The sequence below is a fragment of the Chiloscyllium punctatum genome, chromosome 10 (genome assembly GCF_047496795.1).
Source record: "Chiloscyllium punctatum isolate Juve2018m chromosome 10, sChiPun1.3, whole genome shotgun sequence".
NCBI classification, from domain to species: Eukaryota; Metazoa; Chordata; class Chondrichthyes; order Orectolobiformes; family Hemiscylliidae; genus Chiloscyllium; species Chiloscyllium punctatum.
The window spans coordinates 114,237,970-114,256,101 of record NC_092748.1 but is presented as its reverse complement, the minus strand read 5'-3'; the positions used below and the strand labels follow the sequence as shown (position 1 = coordinate 114,256,101).

The following is an 18,132-nucleotide window of genomic DNA, read 5'->3' as shown; positions in this document are numbered from 1 at the left end:
GCTCCAAAAACTAGTGCTTCCAATTAAACCTGTTGGACTATAACCTGGTGTTGTGTGATTTTTAACTTTGGAAACCAGGGAATTACAGAGCAGTCGGCCTGATAGATGTGGTGGGGAAACTGTTGGAGTCTATGTCCAAGGATAGGGGAACTGATCACCTCAAACAATTGCAGTTAATCAAGGAGAGTCCGCACGGATTCATGAAGGGTGAGTCCTGCCTGACTAACATCATACAGTATTTTTGAGGAGGTGATGAAGATAGCAGACAGAGGTAAGTGGGTGGACATTGTTTATAGTGAGTTTCAAAAGGCTTTCGTTAAAGTCCTGCACAGTGCAAGCCCAAGGGATTGAGGGTGAATTACTGACATGGATAGAATATTGTCAAGAGTGTGATGCTGGAAAAGCACAGCAGGTCAGGCAGCATCCGAGGAGCAGGAGAATCGATGTTTGGGCAAAAGACCTTCATCAGGAACCGATGGATAGAATATTGGTTGAGTGGAAGGAAAGAGAGGGTTAGAGTAATGGGTAAGTGCTTAAATTGGTAGGGTGTGACCAGTGATATCCCGCAGGGATCTGTGTTGGGGCCTCCGTTATTCACAGTATTCATTAATGACTTGGATAATAGCATAAAAAGTCAAATATCCAGATTTGCTGGTGACACAAAATTGGGCAGCTTTATAGACAGTGTTGATGACAGCACAAAATTACAACAGGATATTGATCAATCAGGTGAAGCTGTGGCCGATGGAATTTAATAAAAGCACGTGTGATGTTATCCATTTTGGATCAAAAAAGGACAGATCAGGGTGATCTTTAGGAGGCACCAAGCTAAACACAGTGGATTCTGGATTAGTAGTGCTGGAAGAGCACAGCAGTTCAGGCAGCATCCAAATAGCTTTGAAATCGACGTTTCGGGCAAAAGCCCTTCATCAGGAATAAAGGCAGTGAGCCTGAAGCGTGGAGAGATAAGCTTATCTCTCCACGCTTCAGGCTCACTGCCTTTATTCCTGATGAAGGGCTTTTGCCCGAAACGTCGATTTCGAAGCTCCTTGGATGCTGCCTGAACTGCTGTGCACTTCCAGCACCACTAATCCAGAATCTGGTTTCCAGCATCTGCAGTCATTGTTTTTACCTCGTTAAACACAGTGGATATCCAATGAGATTTGAGGATTCAGGGGCATAGCTCTTTAAAATACCACAAACAGGTGCAGAAAGTAATTCAGAATGTTCATGGAATGCTGGCCTTCATATTGAAAGGGCTGGAGGATAGGGATACTGACGTTATGCTGTAGTTATACAAAACCTGAGTTAGAGCCCACTCAGAGTACTGTGAGCAGTACACCTTAGGCAGGATGCTTTGGCCCTGAAGGGAGATCAACACAGGCTTAGAGTAGAGTAGAGTAGTTTTTTATTTGTCATTTCTACCACGTACAACTGATTCAGTAAAAATGAGACAGCCTTCCTCCAGGACCAAGGGTGCTACATGGACAGCACAAACTACACGATCGTACACAGCATAAAGTGCAGAAGAAGTGCAAAAACACACATGTTACAGTGTAACAGAGGAATGATAAGTAATAGACATTTTTTCTAGCAGCAATTCGAAGTTGTGCAAAGAATTTAAGATGGGAAAGAGTCGATCAGACTGTGTTAAGGAGCCTGATGGTTTTGGGGGAAGAAACTGTTGCACAGTCTGACCACAACAGACTGAATGTTCTGGTATCTTCTGCCAGATAGCGGGAGGGAGAAGAGTTTGAGTGAGGGGTGTGTGGGGTCTTCCACAATACTCTTAGCCTTTAGGATGCAGCGTGTGGTGTAAATATCTGTAATAGAGGGGAGAGAGACCCCGATGATCCTCTCAGCTGTTCTCACTGTCCATTGTAGGGTCTTATGATCTGAGACGGTGCAATTCCTGAACCAGGCAGTGATGCAGTAGCTCAGGGTACTCTCACTGAACCCTCTGTAGGATGTAGTGAGGATGGGGGGTTGGGAGGTGGGCTTTCCTGAGCAGAAAGTAGAGTACAAGGATAATATCTGGGTTTTGGGGGTAAATTATGAGGAGAGATTGGACAAATTAGCCCTTTATTCTCTAGAAGTTGAAAAGTTAAGAGGTGATCTAATCAAAGTCTTCAGAATATTCACAGGGAAAGACAGGGGAGGTATTTCCTCTGGTTGAAGATTCTAGAACCAGGGGAATATTAGGGCCAGGCGATTTTGGGGTGATGTTAGAAAGCACTTCAACACACCACAAAGGTCAGTGGAGGTTTAGAACTCCCTTCCTCAAATGGTGGTCGATGTCAATTCAATTGTTAAATTTAAATCTGAGATAGACAAATTTCTATTAAACAAGGGTTTCAAGGTATATGGACCCAAAGCAGGCATGTGGAGCAAGGCCACAGATCAGCCATGATCTTGCAGAATGGCAGAGCAGGGTTGAGGGGCTGAATGGCCTCCTCTTGTTCCTATGTTCCTAGACAGAGTAGGGAGGGAGACAGTGTTTCCACTAGCAGAAAGGGTTGAGGACAGGAGATCACAGATTTAAGATAATTGTCAAAAGAATCTGAGGTGACAGGAGGAGGAATGTTTTGATACAGCGATAATCCCACAATAAACACCATGCTATAGTCCAACAGGTTTATTTGGAAGCACTAGGTTTTGGAGCGCTGCTCTGTCAGTTTTAACTTTGTCCACCCCAGTCTAACACTGGCTCCTCCACATCATTGATACACTGATTGGTTGTAACTTGAAATGAACTGCCCAGGAGAGCGTGGGAGGCAGGATCTAATGGCATTTAAAGGGCACAATGTGAAGAGCTAGGAGGAGATGCTGGATCACAGTAACTTCACTGCACTAGAATTCCAGAGGATAATTGGGAACCTGGGTTCTCATCCCACTGTGGTACCTGGAGGGAAATTTCAATACAATGTCTCAATCTGGGATTGAGAGCTAATAGCAATTGTCATGAAAAACCCCATCTGGCTGTAGGGGAAGGAAATCTGCCGCCCTTACCTAGTCTGACATCCATGTGACTCCAGAACCACAGCAAAGTGGTCGATGTTTAACTGCCCTGTACAGAGCAACCCACCCAGTTCAAGGGCAGTTAGGGTTGGGCTGCGCCAGCGAGAACCATGTCCCATGAAAGAATTTAAGAAAAGGAATTTGCAGGACTCTGGGAGGGAGGCTAGAGGAGTGGAACTGAGAGTGGGCAAGTACACACTCAGCAGCCAGAATGGCCTCCCTCTGCGTTACAGCCATTGTGATTCAAAATACCTGAATAAGACAATAGTATTCATGGAAGGACACAGCAGCTCTCTGTGGGAAAGAGAGAAACTGAGCGAAGATTTAGGGTCAGTGATCTCTCATCAGAACTGAACAGCGATAGAAATGTGAGAGATTACCAGACAGTGGAAGGAATGGTCAGGGAGATTCAAGGAAAGTGTCAGTCTTAGGCTGGAGGCCAAGAGAGGTTAAAGAACAAAAGATTTCGTGATGCAAAAGCCCAAAGTGCTGATGAAGGACCAATTAAAGATTGCGCCCAAAATGAAGCAAAACACTGCAGATGCTGGAAATCCGAAACAAAAACAGAAATCACTGGAGAAACTCAGCAGGTCTGGCAGCGTCCGTGGAGAGAGAAACAGAGTTAATGTTTCAAGTCCGGTTACCTTCTTCATTTCTTCAGAAGGCCGTATGAGGAGCGAAATTAAAAACCCCCCGAATGCGACCGGAAAGGGAAGGATAGGGGGTGAAGACCAACACACAACAAATGAAAGGGAAACAGAACACACAGAATAAGGCATCGTAATCTATATGGTAAAGTGGAAGCCCACAGAATCCAGGGCAAGTCACTGATGTGGATAGGAAATGAGTTGAGTGGAAGGAAACTGGGAGCTGCAAGAATGAGTAAGTGCTCAAATTGGCAGGACGTGTCCCGTAGCAATCAGTAATCAACCATATTGAGTCTTTCAAGGACTGTCCCATGATGTGTGAGAGCTGTAGGTTTCTCTTGCCCTGTGTGTGTGTGTCTTTCTCTCAACCCACTGTGCGTTTGTCTCTCTGGCAGATTGACCACGATCCCCGAATGCCAGCCTACATTGCCACCCAAGGTCCCCTCTCGCACACCATTTCGGATTTCTGGCAGGTGAGTGGTTCTCCCACTTCAGTGATTGTGTGCAGTGTGGCCTAGTGGGGGGGAGCGGGGTAGTGTGTTAATTGGACCTGCCTGTTCTGTCTTCTGTGACGCACTCAGTTCCAGAGGCCTAACATGAGCAGTGGGCACGGTAGGAGATGAAATGGGTTCTCTGCCCCCAACCATCCCACACAACCAACATTTTGATCCAGGTTCTATAAGTCTCATTTGATTTCTGTTGCCTGACATCTTTCAGTGCAGTGCTGTTTGATCCATTTGCTTGAATAGGATCTTTGTTTGGTGATGAGTTAGGAGGCTCAGGTTTATAGTTTGCATCTCAGTCAGTAAGTGCTCAGGAGCATGTATAAAGGTTGACTCCATTCCTATCCTTCAACACCTAAATCCTATAAGGTCCATTTAACTTTGACTCAGTGATTGTGAGGGTAGTTGTATGAGTTCTTGGTGTGACCACATCTGAAGTACTGTGAAATGTTTTGGTCCTGTATTTAATGAAAAATATTATTTCAATGGAGCCAGTTCAGGGAAGGTTCACTAGTATGATTCCTGAGATTGAGGGATTGTCTCATGCGCAAAGGTTAAATAGGGTTGGGAGTCTACTCACAGGAGGTTAGAAGAATGAGAGGTGGTCTCCTTGAAACATTCGGGATTTTTAAGGGGCTTGACAGGGTCAATGCTGAGAGGATGTTTCCCCTCATTAGAGAGTCTAGAACCAAAGGGCACAGTCTCAGAATAAAGGGGTGCCAATTTAAGACTGAGATGAGGAGGAATTTCTTCTCTCAAGGGGTCGGGAGCCTTCGGAAACCCCTCCCACAGGGAGCTGTGGGGCCAGAGTCCTTGTGTATATTTAAGTCTGAGATAGATTCTTGATCATTTGGAGAATCAAGAGTTACTGGGAAAGGGCAGGAAAGTGGACATGAGGAATATTGGATCAGCCATGATCCTGTTGAAGGGGGGGATCAGGCTCGAGGGGCCGAATGGCCTACTCCTGTTCCTAGTCGTTATGGTCTAATTCCATCACTTTGATGTTACACTGTGTGCCATTACAGATGGTGTGGGAGAATGGCTGCACCGTCATCGTCATGCTCACCCCGTTGTTGGAGGACAGCGTTAAGCTTTGTGACCGCTACTGGCCAGATGAAGGCTCTTCTCTCTACCACATCTACGAGGTAGGCTGATTGGGTGATGACTCTGAACAGGAGGCAGTCCAGGAATCCCTGGGATCAAGGGGTTTGCCTTATGACGGAAATCCGAGTCGGTTCAGTCAGAATGAGACGCAATCAAATTGAAACACGCAGGATTGTGAGGGAGATTGACCCTGAGAGCACCTTTCCCCGTTATAGAGGAGTCTACAACTAGAGGGCACAGTTTTATAATAAAGACTCTTCCTTCCGATCCAAATGCTGGCAAATGGGACTGGGTCAGGTTGGGATATCTGGTCGGTGTGGATGAGTTGGACTGAAGGATCTGTTTTCTGAAAGACGTGTTAATCTTTATTCACACTCCATTGGGACGGCACGCTGGAAATTAAGCCTCACTATTCCTGGTGTCATCACAAACGTTGAAGACTTTAAAATAACTGCTCAAAACTCTTCAATTTCCCTGTCTTTTCGACCCAGGTTGACAGGAAGTATGCACCAAATTTCTGGTCTTAGTATAAAAGAGCACTCATTGCAAAAAAATAAACTGTAACTGCAGGTAGACACGTAGGCGTCACCAGCCAATGACTCTGCTAATTAAAACATTAATCCCCTTATAAACTCCCCTTACACAAACATACAGAACAGACATAGGAGGGAGAAGAAACCTGGGTTTTATGGACAGAGGGAAAAAACTGGGAAGACAGTTCAGTGATTCTTGTCCAGGGTGTTGCTGAGATGGTCTCTCTGCTTCTTGCCTACATTTTCCAGATGCTTCCGCTAGTTCACAAGAGGCATTGGGTGGTTGGTTCCCTTCTAAAAGGTTGACTAAAAGTCACAGCTGACAGCAACTGCAGAAGGAATGAGCAACTTGTGTTCTTCAGGCTTAAGGTGACTTTTACTGCAGAGAACAGACAGCCCCTGGGAGAAAGTGAGGTCTGCAGATGCTGGAGGTCAGAGTCGAGAGTACGGTGCTGGGAAAGCACATCTGAGGAGCAGGAGAGTCGATGTTTCAAGCATAAGCTCTTCATCAGGAAGAGCTTATACTCAAAACATTGACTTCGCCTTGGATGCTGCCTGATCAGATGTGCTTTTCCAGTGCCACACTAATAGAGAACCCCTGATATTGGAGACCTGATCATTCTCTGCATCTTTTCTCCCTGTCCCAAACTGTTCACCTGCCTAAGAACCAATCCCGTAATTGTTGTCAGGCAGAAGATCTTTGTCACTGGTCCACAAAATTAGCTACTATTTGCCAACCATTTGTAGCATTTAGCTCCAACTGTTTAGTTCCATTTGTACACAACTCCTTGGCTCCAGTTCGTCTGCAACCACTATTGTAACAGACAGCTGTGCAAACAGTGCTCATAATGAATAGCAAACTGCTTGCTTTCTCTCTGTGCAGCAATCCTTCTAATCCCCGGTTTAAAAACAATTCTCATTTTCAGACCAGAGTTTAAAAAACACAAAAATAAGAAGACACAGTCTTTACATTTTGAATTATTGTCTGCAGAGGGTAGTAGAGTCACTGGATGAGACACAATGACTATCTAACAGAGTCACACAGACTTTTCATCTTCAATGTTACCAATAGTTATAGTGGACGGGAGAGGTCACATCAAGTGAGTTGTAATCCTATAAAATGCTGGAATCGGTTAAATGGGCAGAATGGCTGTACTTCTCCCCGGAGTCTTGGCCCAATGTTCATTCTTCCACCAATATCCTTAAAAACAGAGGGAGCCTGGTATGCACCTTGTTGCTGTTGGTGGGATCTTGCTGTGTATCAGTTGTGTTTCCTGCATTGCAGCAGTGAATGCGCTTGGGAAAGCATGTCACGGGAAAGCATGTCACTGGGTTAAAGCCGTGGAGGGTCTTTGTGAGATCATGAGAGTCGCTTGGAGAATCCGACGAGACACTGGGGGAGTCCGGCTGCGCTTTCATTGTTTTCCAAGGCGGGAGTTTACGGTGAAGGGCATTGCCAGTTTGATGTGTGCTCATCGCCCTTTGCCGCTGCTTCCGCAGGTCAACCTGGTCTCTGAGCACATCTGGTGTGAAGACTTCCTGGTCCGCAGCTTCTATCTGAAAAACCTGCAATCTCAGGAGACCCGAACTCTGACCCAGTTTCACTTCCTGAGCTGGCCAGCAGAGGGTATCCCATCCTCCACTCGACCACTGTTGGACTTCCGAAGGTAAGGGGGGTTGAGAATGGGAGTTGGTGTGACTCAGTAGGGTGCAATGTTTCTGAGTGGGGCAGAGAGGCCCCAGTGGGTTATTTACTGCCAATCCCTAAAAGCCCCGTGAGTTGAGAGGCTCGCTCGGCTGGAGTCACATGTAGGCCAGACCAGGTAAGGATGGCAGATTTCCTTCCCTGAAGGACATTAGTGATTTTTATGTAAAGACAGCTAAATGGTCACTGTTACTGAGGCTAACGTTCCATTCCAGAATAATTGAAATAACTAGAACTGATTCATTGCCCTGATGGGATTTGAAACCGTAGGGGAATAAGGTAGTTCAGACCTTCCAAGGCCAGTTAGGGCTGCGATGAGAAGCAATACCTTCCCCCAGAGAGTGGTGGAATTCACTGGACAGAAAGGGATTGAGACCAGAATATTGAATGTTTTCAGGAAGGAGTTAGACAAAGTTGTTAGGGCTAAAAGGATCAAAGGGTTAATGGAAAAACTGGGAACAGGGGACTGAGTTGGATGATCAGCCATAGAACATAGACCATAGAACATTACAGCGCAATACAGGCCCTTCGGTCCTTGATGTTGTGCTGACCTGTGGAACCAATCTGAAGCCTATCTATCCTACACTGTTCCATTTTTATCTATATGTCTATCCAATGACCATTTAAATGCCTTTAAAGTTGGCGAGTCCACTACTGTTGCAGACAGTGCGTTCCACACCCTTACTACTCTGAGTAAAGAAACGACCTCTGACATCTGTCCTATATCTATCACCCCCCAATTTAAAGCTATGTCCCCTCATGCTGGCCATCACCATCCAAGGAAAAAGGCTCTCCCTGTCCACCCTATCTAACCCTCTGATTATCTTGTATGTTTCAATTAAGTCACCTCTCAACCTTCTCTCTAATGAAAACAGCCTCAGTTCCCTCAGCCTTTCCTCATAAAATCTTCCCTCCATACCAGGCAATATCCTAGTAAATGTTCTCTGAACCCTTTCCAAAGTTTCCACATCCTTCTTATAATGCGGCGACCAGAACTGTACACAATACTCCAAGTGCGGCCGCACCAGAGTTTTGTACAGCTGCAGTATGACCTCGTGGCTCCGAAACTCAATCCCTCTACCAATAAAAGCTAACACACCATATGCCTTCTTAACAACCCTATCAACCTGGGCGGCAACTTTCAGGGATCTATGCACATGGGCACCGAGATCCCTCTGCTCATCTACACTACCATTAGCCCAATACTCTGCATTCCTGTTACTCCTTCCAAAGTGTATCAACTCACACTTTTCCGCATTAAACTCCATTTGCCACCTCTCAGCCCAGCTCTGTTGCTTGTCCATGTCTCTCTATAACCTACAACATCTTTCATCACTCTCCACAACTCTACTGACCTTAGTATCATCGGCAAATTTACTAACCCATCCTTCTATGACCTCATCCAGGTCATTTATAAAAGTGACAAACAATAGTGAACTCAAAACAGATCCTTGCAGCACACCACTAGTAACTGAACTCCAGGATGAATATTCCCCATCAACCACCACCCACTGTGTTCTTCCAGCTAGCCAATTTCGGATCCTAACCACGAAATCATCCTCAATCCCATGCCTCCGTATTTTGTGCAATCGCCCACGATGGGGAACCTCATCAAATGCTTTACTGAAATCCATATACACCACATCAACTGCTTTACCCTCATCCACCTGTTTGGTCACCTTCTCAAAGAACTCAGTAAGGTTTGTGAGGCATGACCTACCCTTCACAAAACCATGTTGACTATCCCTAATCAATTTATTCCTTTCTAAGTTGATTATGCCATGATCATATTGCATGGTGGAGCAGGATCGAAGGGCCAAATGGCCCACTCCTGCTCCAATTTTCTATGCGCTGCCTGTGTTTCAATGTTTTGAGCTTGCTCCACCATTTAGCATGGTAAAGGTCAATCGAGTACTTCAATGCCTTTTCCCTACAGAATGCAATGTATCAAACCCTTCCACAGTTTCCAGGGTCTTTGAATTACTCACCCAGTAACCTTGCCCCTATATCACTATCATTGATAGGTTCTTGTTGTCTAGAGGAATTAAGGGCTATGGGGAGAACGCTGGCAAGTGGAGCTGAAATGCGCATCAGCCATGATTGAATGGCGGAGTGGACTCGATGGGCCGAATGGCCTTACTTCCACTCCTATGTCTTATGTCTTATGGTCTTTCCATATCAAAGAGGTGTTCAGCAATACAAGTGACTTTTATTCTGAGCTCTATTCCCACACAAGTAGGAGAGTTCATAGCCTGATCAGACTCTGGCCTTCACATGGGACCCAGTTGCCCTCTTAATGCCAGATCAGATTGGAGGTCAGTGACCATCTGGATTCCCCAACTGAATGCATTTTTATACCTTTCACATTGCAATATTTTCATGCAACGCTGATGTAATTGTTCACCACATCCCCTTAACTTATACATCCAACTCAGTAAACTCTTGATCAATGATGGACAACTCAATGGACAGCCCTAGATCCTCCCATAATCTCATGATGTTGACCAGGCACCATTATTATCTGTCTTTAGCACCTTACAATGTTTCTGTCAGTCATAATCCATTTGCCAGCTGTTTCATATTATTTCCCAGTAAATAAAATACTTGTTTAAACTAAGAACACTTCCAAATCCTCCATAAACTTTAGTAGGTAAGATAAGGAAGGATATTAATTTCTAACACTTGTTATAAAGTCTTCAAAGTCAACTCTAACACAAAGTTACAACAGTTCAGTGACACATTGACAGACTGGGACAACCCTTCTCTTACTTTCGCCTGAGAGATCAAACAGTCCTTCTGACTGACAGCTACAGTTTACAATATCTCCTGCTAGTCAGTTGCACAGTGGCTCAGTGGCTAGCACTGCTGTCTCACAGCACCAGGGACCTGGGTTTGATTCCAACCCAGAGCGACTGTCTGTGTGGAATTTGCACATTCTCCCCGTGTCTGAAGGTGTGCAGGTTAGGTGAATTGACCATGCTAAATTGCCCGTAGTGTTCAGGGATGTGTAGGTTAGGTGCATTAGTCAGGGGTAAATATAGGATAATAGGGTAGGGGAATGGATCTGAGTGGGTTACTGTACGGAGGATCAGTGTGGACTTGTTGGGCCGAAGGGCCTGTTTCCACACTGTAGGGATTCTATAATTTGCATGTTGTAAGTGAATTTTAAACCAGAATTTAATTTTTAAATAAATCTTTTATTGTTTCTAGTCTAAACACTTGCCGTTTTCTTAATAAAAAAGCAACTCCATGAATTCCACTGACAAGAGTGAACCTTTACCCACTTTACCCATAATCCTGCACTTCCCATGGCGAGCCTGCACATCCCAGAAACCCTGGGCAATTTAGCACGGTCAATCCCACAATAACTTCGGAAGGCAGTTTCCACCTCAAAAGGACAGTAGTGAACCAACTGAGATTTTCCCAACAATCGACAATGTTTTCATGGTCACCATTAGCCTTTCCAAATCCAGATTCCACTATCAGCCGCGGTGGGATTTGAACCTGGGCCCCCGCATCATTATCTGACTCTCTGGAGCCAAGGGATCTCCAGTTGCTCTGGAGAAGGTGGTGGTGAGCTGCCTTTGAGAACTGCTGCAGATCTCAGAGAGTAGAACCGCGCCTCCCCCCCCCCCCCCCCCCACCCCCCCACCCCCCTCCCCCCGCCTCCAAACTCTGCCGTTAAGGAGGATTCTGACCCAGCAATAGGTGAAGGAACTTTATGTGGAGCATTTCTTGATTTCATTTTGTAAAGATTGAACTTAAACATTTACACTAAAGCACCCAGCAACTGAGAATCCTATTCCTGGAATCCAAGTCTTAAAATTCACAGTCACTTTCCTGTTCCAATCATCATCCCAGTTCCCATGAATGGTCAGGAACCTTTGTTCAAGGAGTTAAAAATCACACAACACCAGGTTATAGTCTGAACAGGTTTATTTGGAATCATGAGCTTTCGAACCGCTGTTTCTTCATTAAGGAAGAACTTCCAAAATTCCATGAAATATGGATAAGACTTGTGCAATTTCCCTTTGTAACTCTGTTGGGGCGGAGATGTTATAAATTAACACAGTGAGGATCTTTAAACATAGATACGAAGACATTCCTAATACACAGAAACAAAACTAATGCTATCTCCCCATGGCTTGGTCAGTTGGCTTGGACATTTCCCCGTGTCTTTTCCTCCAGGTGCTCCGGTATCCTCCCATAATCCAAAGATGTGCAGGTCAGGGTGGATTAGCCACAGGAAATGCAGGATAACTGGGGTGGGGTGGGGAGGGGCGGGATGCTCTTCGGAGGGTCGATGTGGACTCTATGGGCTGAATGGCCTGCTTCCACACTGTAGGGATTGTGTGCATGTGTATGTGTGTATGATCGTTGCACCCTCTGCTCTCTCAGTAAGTAAAAATTGGGTTGAGGAGCTAAGATGTCAGTGTTTTAATAGCCAGGTGCCTATATCACAGGCTACTGTTGCCTCACTCACTAACCTGTGCTTCCTCCCTGTTTAACCAGCATTTTATTAACCCTGCGATGGTTGCCTCCGTGACACTCCCCTTCTGATGGCTCCCAGTGTCATTTTTGTGATTTGCAGCTAGTAATCTCAAGGTCCAGTTGCATAGTCACAAAAGTGATCATTGGCAGCTGTGCCTGCTTCACAGAATATGGAGGGAAGTGCTGTTCTCTAACTGCCCATGCAGCTTTCTGTGTCTCCTCACTGACTGAGCTCGGTTGTGTTGTCGTTCGGAGAGCATGATACTGCTTATCTCACTGTAGAGATTGTGTTGTTTGGATGAGGTTTTAAGCTCCCCTCTCAGTCTGAGCTCCCAGTATACGATCAGTTACACCCCCTCTCAGTCTGAGCCCCCAGTATACGATCAGTTACACCCCCTCTCAGTCTGAGCCCCCAGTTTACGATAAGTTACACCCCCTCTCAGTCTGAGCTCCCAGTATACGATCAGTTACACCCCCTCTCAGTCTGAGCTCCCAGTATACGATCAGTTACACCCCCTCTCAGTCTGAGCCCCCAGTATACGATCAGTTACACCCCCTCTCAGTCTGAGCTCCCAGTATATGACCAGTTACACCCCCTCTCAGTCTGAGCCCCCAGTATACAACCAGTTACACCCCCTCTCAGTCTGAGCCCCCAGTATACGACCAGTTACACCCCCTCTCAGTCTGAGCTCCCAGTATATGATCAGTTACACCCCCTCTCAGTCTGAGCCCCCAGTAAAGGATCCCCAGGTTATTATTTGGAAGGTCAGTGGAGGTGATGTGGAAATTCTCCACAATATCCTGGATCAAAATGGTTCCCTCGATCCATGTCCGGGAACCAGGTGATCCGATCGTCACTACCTGGTTGTTGGTGGGAGCGTCCTGCTGTCTTTCTGATTTTACAGTAGAGGTTGTTTCCATATCAAGTTAATGAGACTGTTATTTATCGCCAATCTCTGGGGATCAGTCAGCTCAGTTGTCTGGGTGGCTGGTTTATGAGGGATAGTGTTGTTAATGGTCTGGGTTCAAATCCCGCACCAGCTGTGGTTACCATGAAAGAATCTCCTTCTCGACCATTCCCTTTGCCTGAGCCATGCTGACCCTCAGGTTAAACCACCACCTTTGTGTGTGTCTGTCTCTCTCTTTAGAGAGAGATTATCCCCATGGTGACTTTCCCTTTACCTCTATTTGCCCCTGAGGAGGTAGTGGAGATCCACTTCGCATTGGTTCAGGGCAATCGAGTATCTGCTTCGAGCACGTCAGAGGGCCATCAGGAGTCAAACGCAGTGATGTCAGACTGGAGCCACGTACAGGCCCAGAGCAGGTTAAAAACAGGAAACAGGCATTCTTCCGTCAATGAACCACTTGGTCTTATAACAATCCACTCCCAAGTTTTACAGTCACTTCTTGTTGTTGTAATTTCTTTTCGATGATAGAAGAAGTGAGGTCAAGCGGCTGTGCTGCTGAGGTGGGATTTGAACTTACGTTCTGAGGAAGGCTCTTTGGAACCATTAACTCTCATCTTTCTCCACAGATGCTGCCAGACCTGCTGAGCATTTCCAGCAATTTCTGTTTGTGTTTCTGAACTTGTGTTCTCTGGTTTGTTGGTTTGTTAACAACATCAGTACAGTCTGCACCTCCTCACAACAGTGATCTTTCTAGACCACAGATGGAGGCCATTTGGCCAAATCATGTCTATGTCACCCCTTTGAAAGAGCTATCCAGTTAGTTCACCACCCCCCCCCCCCCCTCTCTCTCTCTCTCTGTCTTTCCCCACAAGCCCTATAAGTTTCACCTTTTTAAATGTACACATTTTATGCATGTCTCCACATTTTCTGAAAGTCTCTGTTGAATCTTTGGCCACACTTCCAGACAGTACACTCCTCAGGAACAAGAGTAGGCCATTTGGCCCATCGAGCCTTCTCAGCCATTCAACCTGATCAAGGCTGATCTTCCATCTCAAAACCATTTTGCCACGTTCTCTTGCTGTCTTTGGTATCCAGCAGTTTATCAATGAACAAATTCCCAGAGATTGATTCACCATCTGTGTGAAGAAATTCCTCCTCCTCTGAGTCATAAATGGCTTGCCCCTTGTTCTTAGACAGTGTCCCTGCATCAGGACATGCCTCCCCTGCCCATCTGTCCCCAGAGAGGGGGGGAACCTACTTCCTGCATCCACCCTGTCGGACCCTGTAAAAATGGTGTGTGATTCTATAAGACGAGCTATCGCTCTTGTGAACTCTAGAGAATGCAGACGCAGTTTCCTCTGTTTGAAACCTCCACCAGCCCGCGGGAAACATCCTTCCCACATTCCTGATCACAACCACCTGCTGAACAGAGAAAAGCAAATCTCTTCATTGCCTCCCCCCCATCCCCCCAACGTTTTTGTTTTTGCCAGTGAGCTAAAATCCTCTGGTTTCTGACCCTCCAACCTCTGGATAGTTTCTCCTGGTTTATCAACATCTAGCATTCCCCTGAAACATCACAGCTCAAACTGCTCTGCATTTGAATCGTTGGAATTTGCTCTTTGAGGTGCACCTGTGTTCGGAGCACCCTGGATCTCAGTGTATGCACGAGATAGAGACACACCAACCTTCTCAGATCAGCTCCTGAAGTGAAGGAGGGTTGACCAGACGAGAAATGAGCTCCCGCAGCACCTAACAGTGGGAGGAATTCGGGGAGATGCTTGGAGGGGGAGGTGGGTGGGATTTAGGGTTTGGGTGAGGGAAGAGGTTTGTGTGGAATATAAATACCAGCACAGAGCAGTTGGGCCGATTGGCCTGTTCCTGTGCCCTCAATACTCTGTCATGGTTTTCTTTTTGTTCTGCAGAAAGGTGAACAAGTGTTACAGAGGTCGCTCTTGCCCTATAATCGTCCACTGCAGGTAAGGACCTGTCGGCCAGCTTCCTCCAACTTTGTAAATGAACACTGACGACTGCTTCATTAAGAGGAATTCATAAGAAATTGGATAGGAATCTGTGAGATGCACACTCAGAACAATGGCTGCCAAGTCTAGTGACTCCATGTCAAATGTGAAATGAATGGCTTGACTCGGTTTTTAAGAGCCTTGGGCCCCTCAGTAACAGTGCAGAGCATGATCCCATTCCCCTCTCATGTGCTTGTTCAGTTTCCCCTTTTGAAAGTTTTTAAATACTCGTTCGTGGGATGTTAGTATCACTGGCATATCCAACCCATCCATAACTGCTCTTGAATTAAGTGGCTCTCGCTCATTTCAGGGGACAGCGAAGAGTCAGTCACATCACCATTACTATGGGTGAGCTCCAGTCACTGCAACTTACTTCAGTTATGTTGTCTTTGAGCATGCGTTCAATCTCTTTTTGAACCTGTGCCAACTTTAGAGGGTTAAGTCTATAAGGATGGTGCTTAATTGGAACAACATTTCCTGTATCTATGTCACGCATAATTAGATTGGTACTTCCCAGCTTATTCCATGTATGTCTCCAGTTGATTTTTTTAAAAATTCATTCACGGGATTAAAGCATCCCTGGCTAGACCAGCATTTATTGCCCATCCCTAATTACCCAAGGGCAGTTAAGTTTCAACCACATTGCTGTGGGTCTGGGGTCGTATGTAGGCCAGACCAGGTAAGGATGGCAGCTTCCTTCCCTGAAGGACATGAGTGAACCAGATGGGGTTTCACAACAGTCGATGATGGTTGTCATGGTCACCATTACAGAGAAAAGAGCGTAATCAGATTTATTAATGAAATTCAAACTTATGTTGCCTGACCTGCTGTGCTTTTCCAGCACTACTCCAATCTTGACTCTGATCTCTAGCATCTGCAGTACACACTTTCGCCAGAGTGGGATTCACTCCAAGGCATTAGCCTGGCTCTCTGGGTTACCAGTCCAATGACCCTATCATTTCTCCTTACTGATGCAGCTGTTACCATGACCATTTCTGACACCACATTCCAGATCCTTTACGACTCAGTAAGTTTTTACAAAGTTTCTCCTCACTTCTTTCCCTCCAATTATCTTAAGTTTGTGTCCCTCTGGTTACTTAACCCTCCTCAAAACAGTTTCTCTTTCATTGTACTCTGAAAAAGAATTCTCTGAAATCTCCCTTCTCTCTTCCCTCTAGGAGAAAGTGAGGACAGCAGAGGCTGGCGATCAGTCGAAAAGTGCTGGAAAAGCACAGCCGGTCAGGCAGCATCTGAGGAGCAGGAGAGTCGACATTTCAGGCATTTGCCCTTCATCAGGAATGTGGGGGATGGCCCAAGGGGGCTGAGAGATAAATGGGAGGGGGGGTGGGGCTGGGGGGAAGGTAACTGGGAAAGTGATAGGTCGATGAAGGTGGGGGGGGGTGAAGGTGATAGGTCAGAGAGGAGGGTGGAGCTGATAGGTGGGAAGGAAGATGGACAGTTAGGTCAAAAGGGCGGTGGTGAGTTGGAGGGTTAGATCTGGGATGAGGTGGGGGGGGGGGGGGAGAAATAATGAAACTGGTGAAATCAACATTAATCCCATGTGGTTGGAGGGTCCCGAGGTGGAAGATAAGGCGTTCCTCCTCCAGGCATAGGGTGGACAGGATTTGATGGTGGAGGAGGCCCGGGACTTGCATGTCCTTGGTGGAGTGGGAGGGGGAGTTGAAGTGGTCAACCACAGGATGGTGGGGTTGGTTGGTGCACATGTCCCAGAGATGTTCCCTGAAATATTCCGTGAGTTGGCATCCTCTCTCCCTGATGGTAGAGGAGACCACATTGAGAGCAACGGACACAGTAGATGAGAAGTTTGGAGGTGCAGGAAAATCACTGTCGGATGTAGAAGGATCCTTTGGGGCCTTGGACAGAGGTGAGGGGGAAAGATGTGGGTGCAAGAGGTGTAAAACATGCAACCACGCCTCCCTTCTCACCTCCATCCAAGGCCCCAAAGGATCCTTCCACATCATCAGGCAGAGATTTTCCCGCAACTCCAAACTTAGAACATAGAACATAGAAGAATACAGCGCAGTACAGGCCCTTTGGCCCTCAATGTTGCGCCAATCCAAGCCCACCTAACCTACACTAGCCCACTATCCTCCATATGCCTATCCAATGCCCGTTTAAATGTCCATAAAGAGGGAGAGTCCACCACTGCTACTGGCAGGGCATTCCATGAACTCACGACTCACTGAGTAAAGAATCTACCCCTAACATCTGTGCTATACCTACCACCCCTTAATTTAAAGCTATGCCCCCTCATAATAGCTGACTCCATACGTGGAAAAAGGTTTTCATGGTCAACCCTATCTAAACCCCTAATCATCTTGTACATCTCTATCAAGTCACCCCCAAACCTTCTTTTCTCCAATGAAAACAGCCCCAAGTGCCTCAGCCTTTCCTCATACGATCTTCCTACCATACCAGGCAACATCCTGGTAAACCTCCTCTGCACTCGTTCCAGTGCCTCCACATCCTTCCTCTAGTATGGCGACCAAAACTGCACACAATACTCCAGATGCGGCTGCACCAGAGTCTTATACAACTGCAACATGACCTCAGGACTCCGGAACTCAATTCCTCTACCAATAAAGCCCAGTACACCATATGCCTTCTTCACCGCACTATTTACCTGGGTGGCAACTTTCAGAGATCTGTGTACATGGACACCAAGATCCCTCTGCTCATCCACACTACCAAGTATCCGACCATTAGCCCAGTACCCCATCTTCTTGTTACTTTTACCAAAGTGAATCACTTCACACTTACCTACACTGAACTCCATTTGCCACCTTTCTGCCCAGCTCTGCAGCTTATCTATATCCCGCTGTAACCTGCCACATCCTTCCTCACTGTCAACAACTCCACCGACTTTCGTATCATCCGCAAACTTGCTCACCCAACCTTCTAGCCCCTCCTCCAGGTAATTTGTAAAAATGACAAACAGCAATGGTCCCAAAACAGATCCTTGCGGAACACCGCTAGTAACTGCACTCCAAGATGAACTTTTACCATCAACTACTACCCTCTGTCTCCTTCCAGCCAGCCAATTCCTAATCCAAACCTCCAACTCACCCTCAATGCAGTAGCCTACGATGGGGAACCTTATCAAATGCCTTACTAAAATCCATATACACCACATCTACCGCTTTACCCTCATCCACCTCCTTAGACACCTTCTCAAATAATTCAA

The 18,132-nt window shown here is 46.3% G+C and overlaps 1 protein-coding gene across 3 annotated transcripts in view; it reads left to right on the top strand.

Annotated features, from left to right (window-relative positions):
- Nucleotides 1-18,132, top strand: part of LOC140482460 (receptor-type tyrosine-protein phosphatase-like N) — a 238,994-nt gene that overhangs the window by 205,784 nt on the left and 15,078 nt on the right. For all 3 annotated transcript variants that reach the window (XM_072579971.1, XM_072579972.1, XM_072579970.1), the window contains 4 exons: nucleotides 4,061-4,138; nucleotides 5,194-5,313; nucleotides 7,306-7,472; nucleotides 14,832-14,885. In XM_072579971.1, the coding sequence (XP_072436072.1) occupies nucleotides 4,061-4,138; nucleotides 5,194-5,313; nucleotides 7,306-7,472; nucleotides 14,832-14,885 (419 nt within the window). The remainder of the gene's footprint in view (nucleotides 1-4,060; nucleotides 4,139-5,193; nucleotides 5,314-7,305; nucleotides 7,473-14,831; nucleotides 14,886-18,132) is intronic.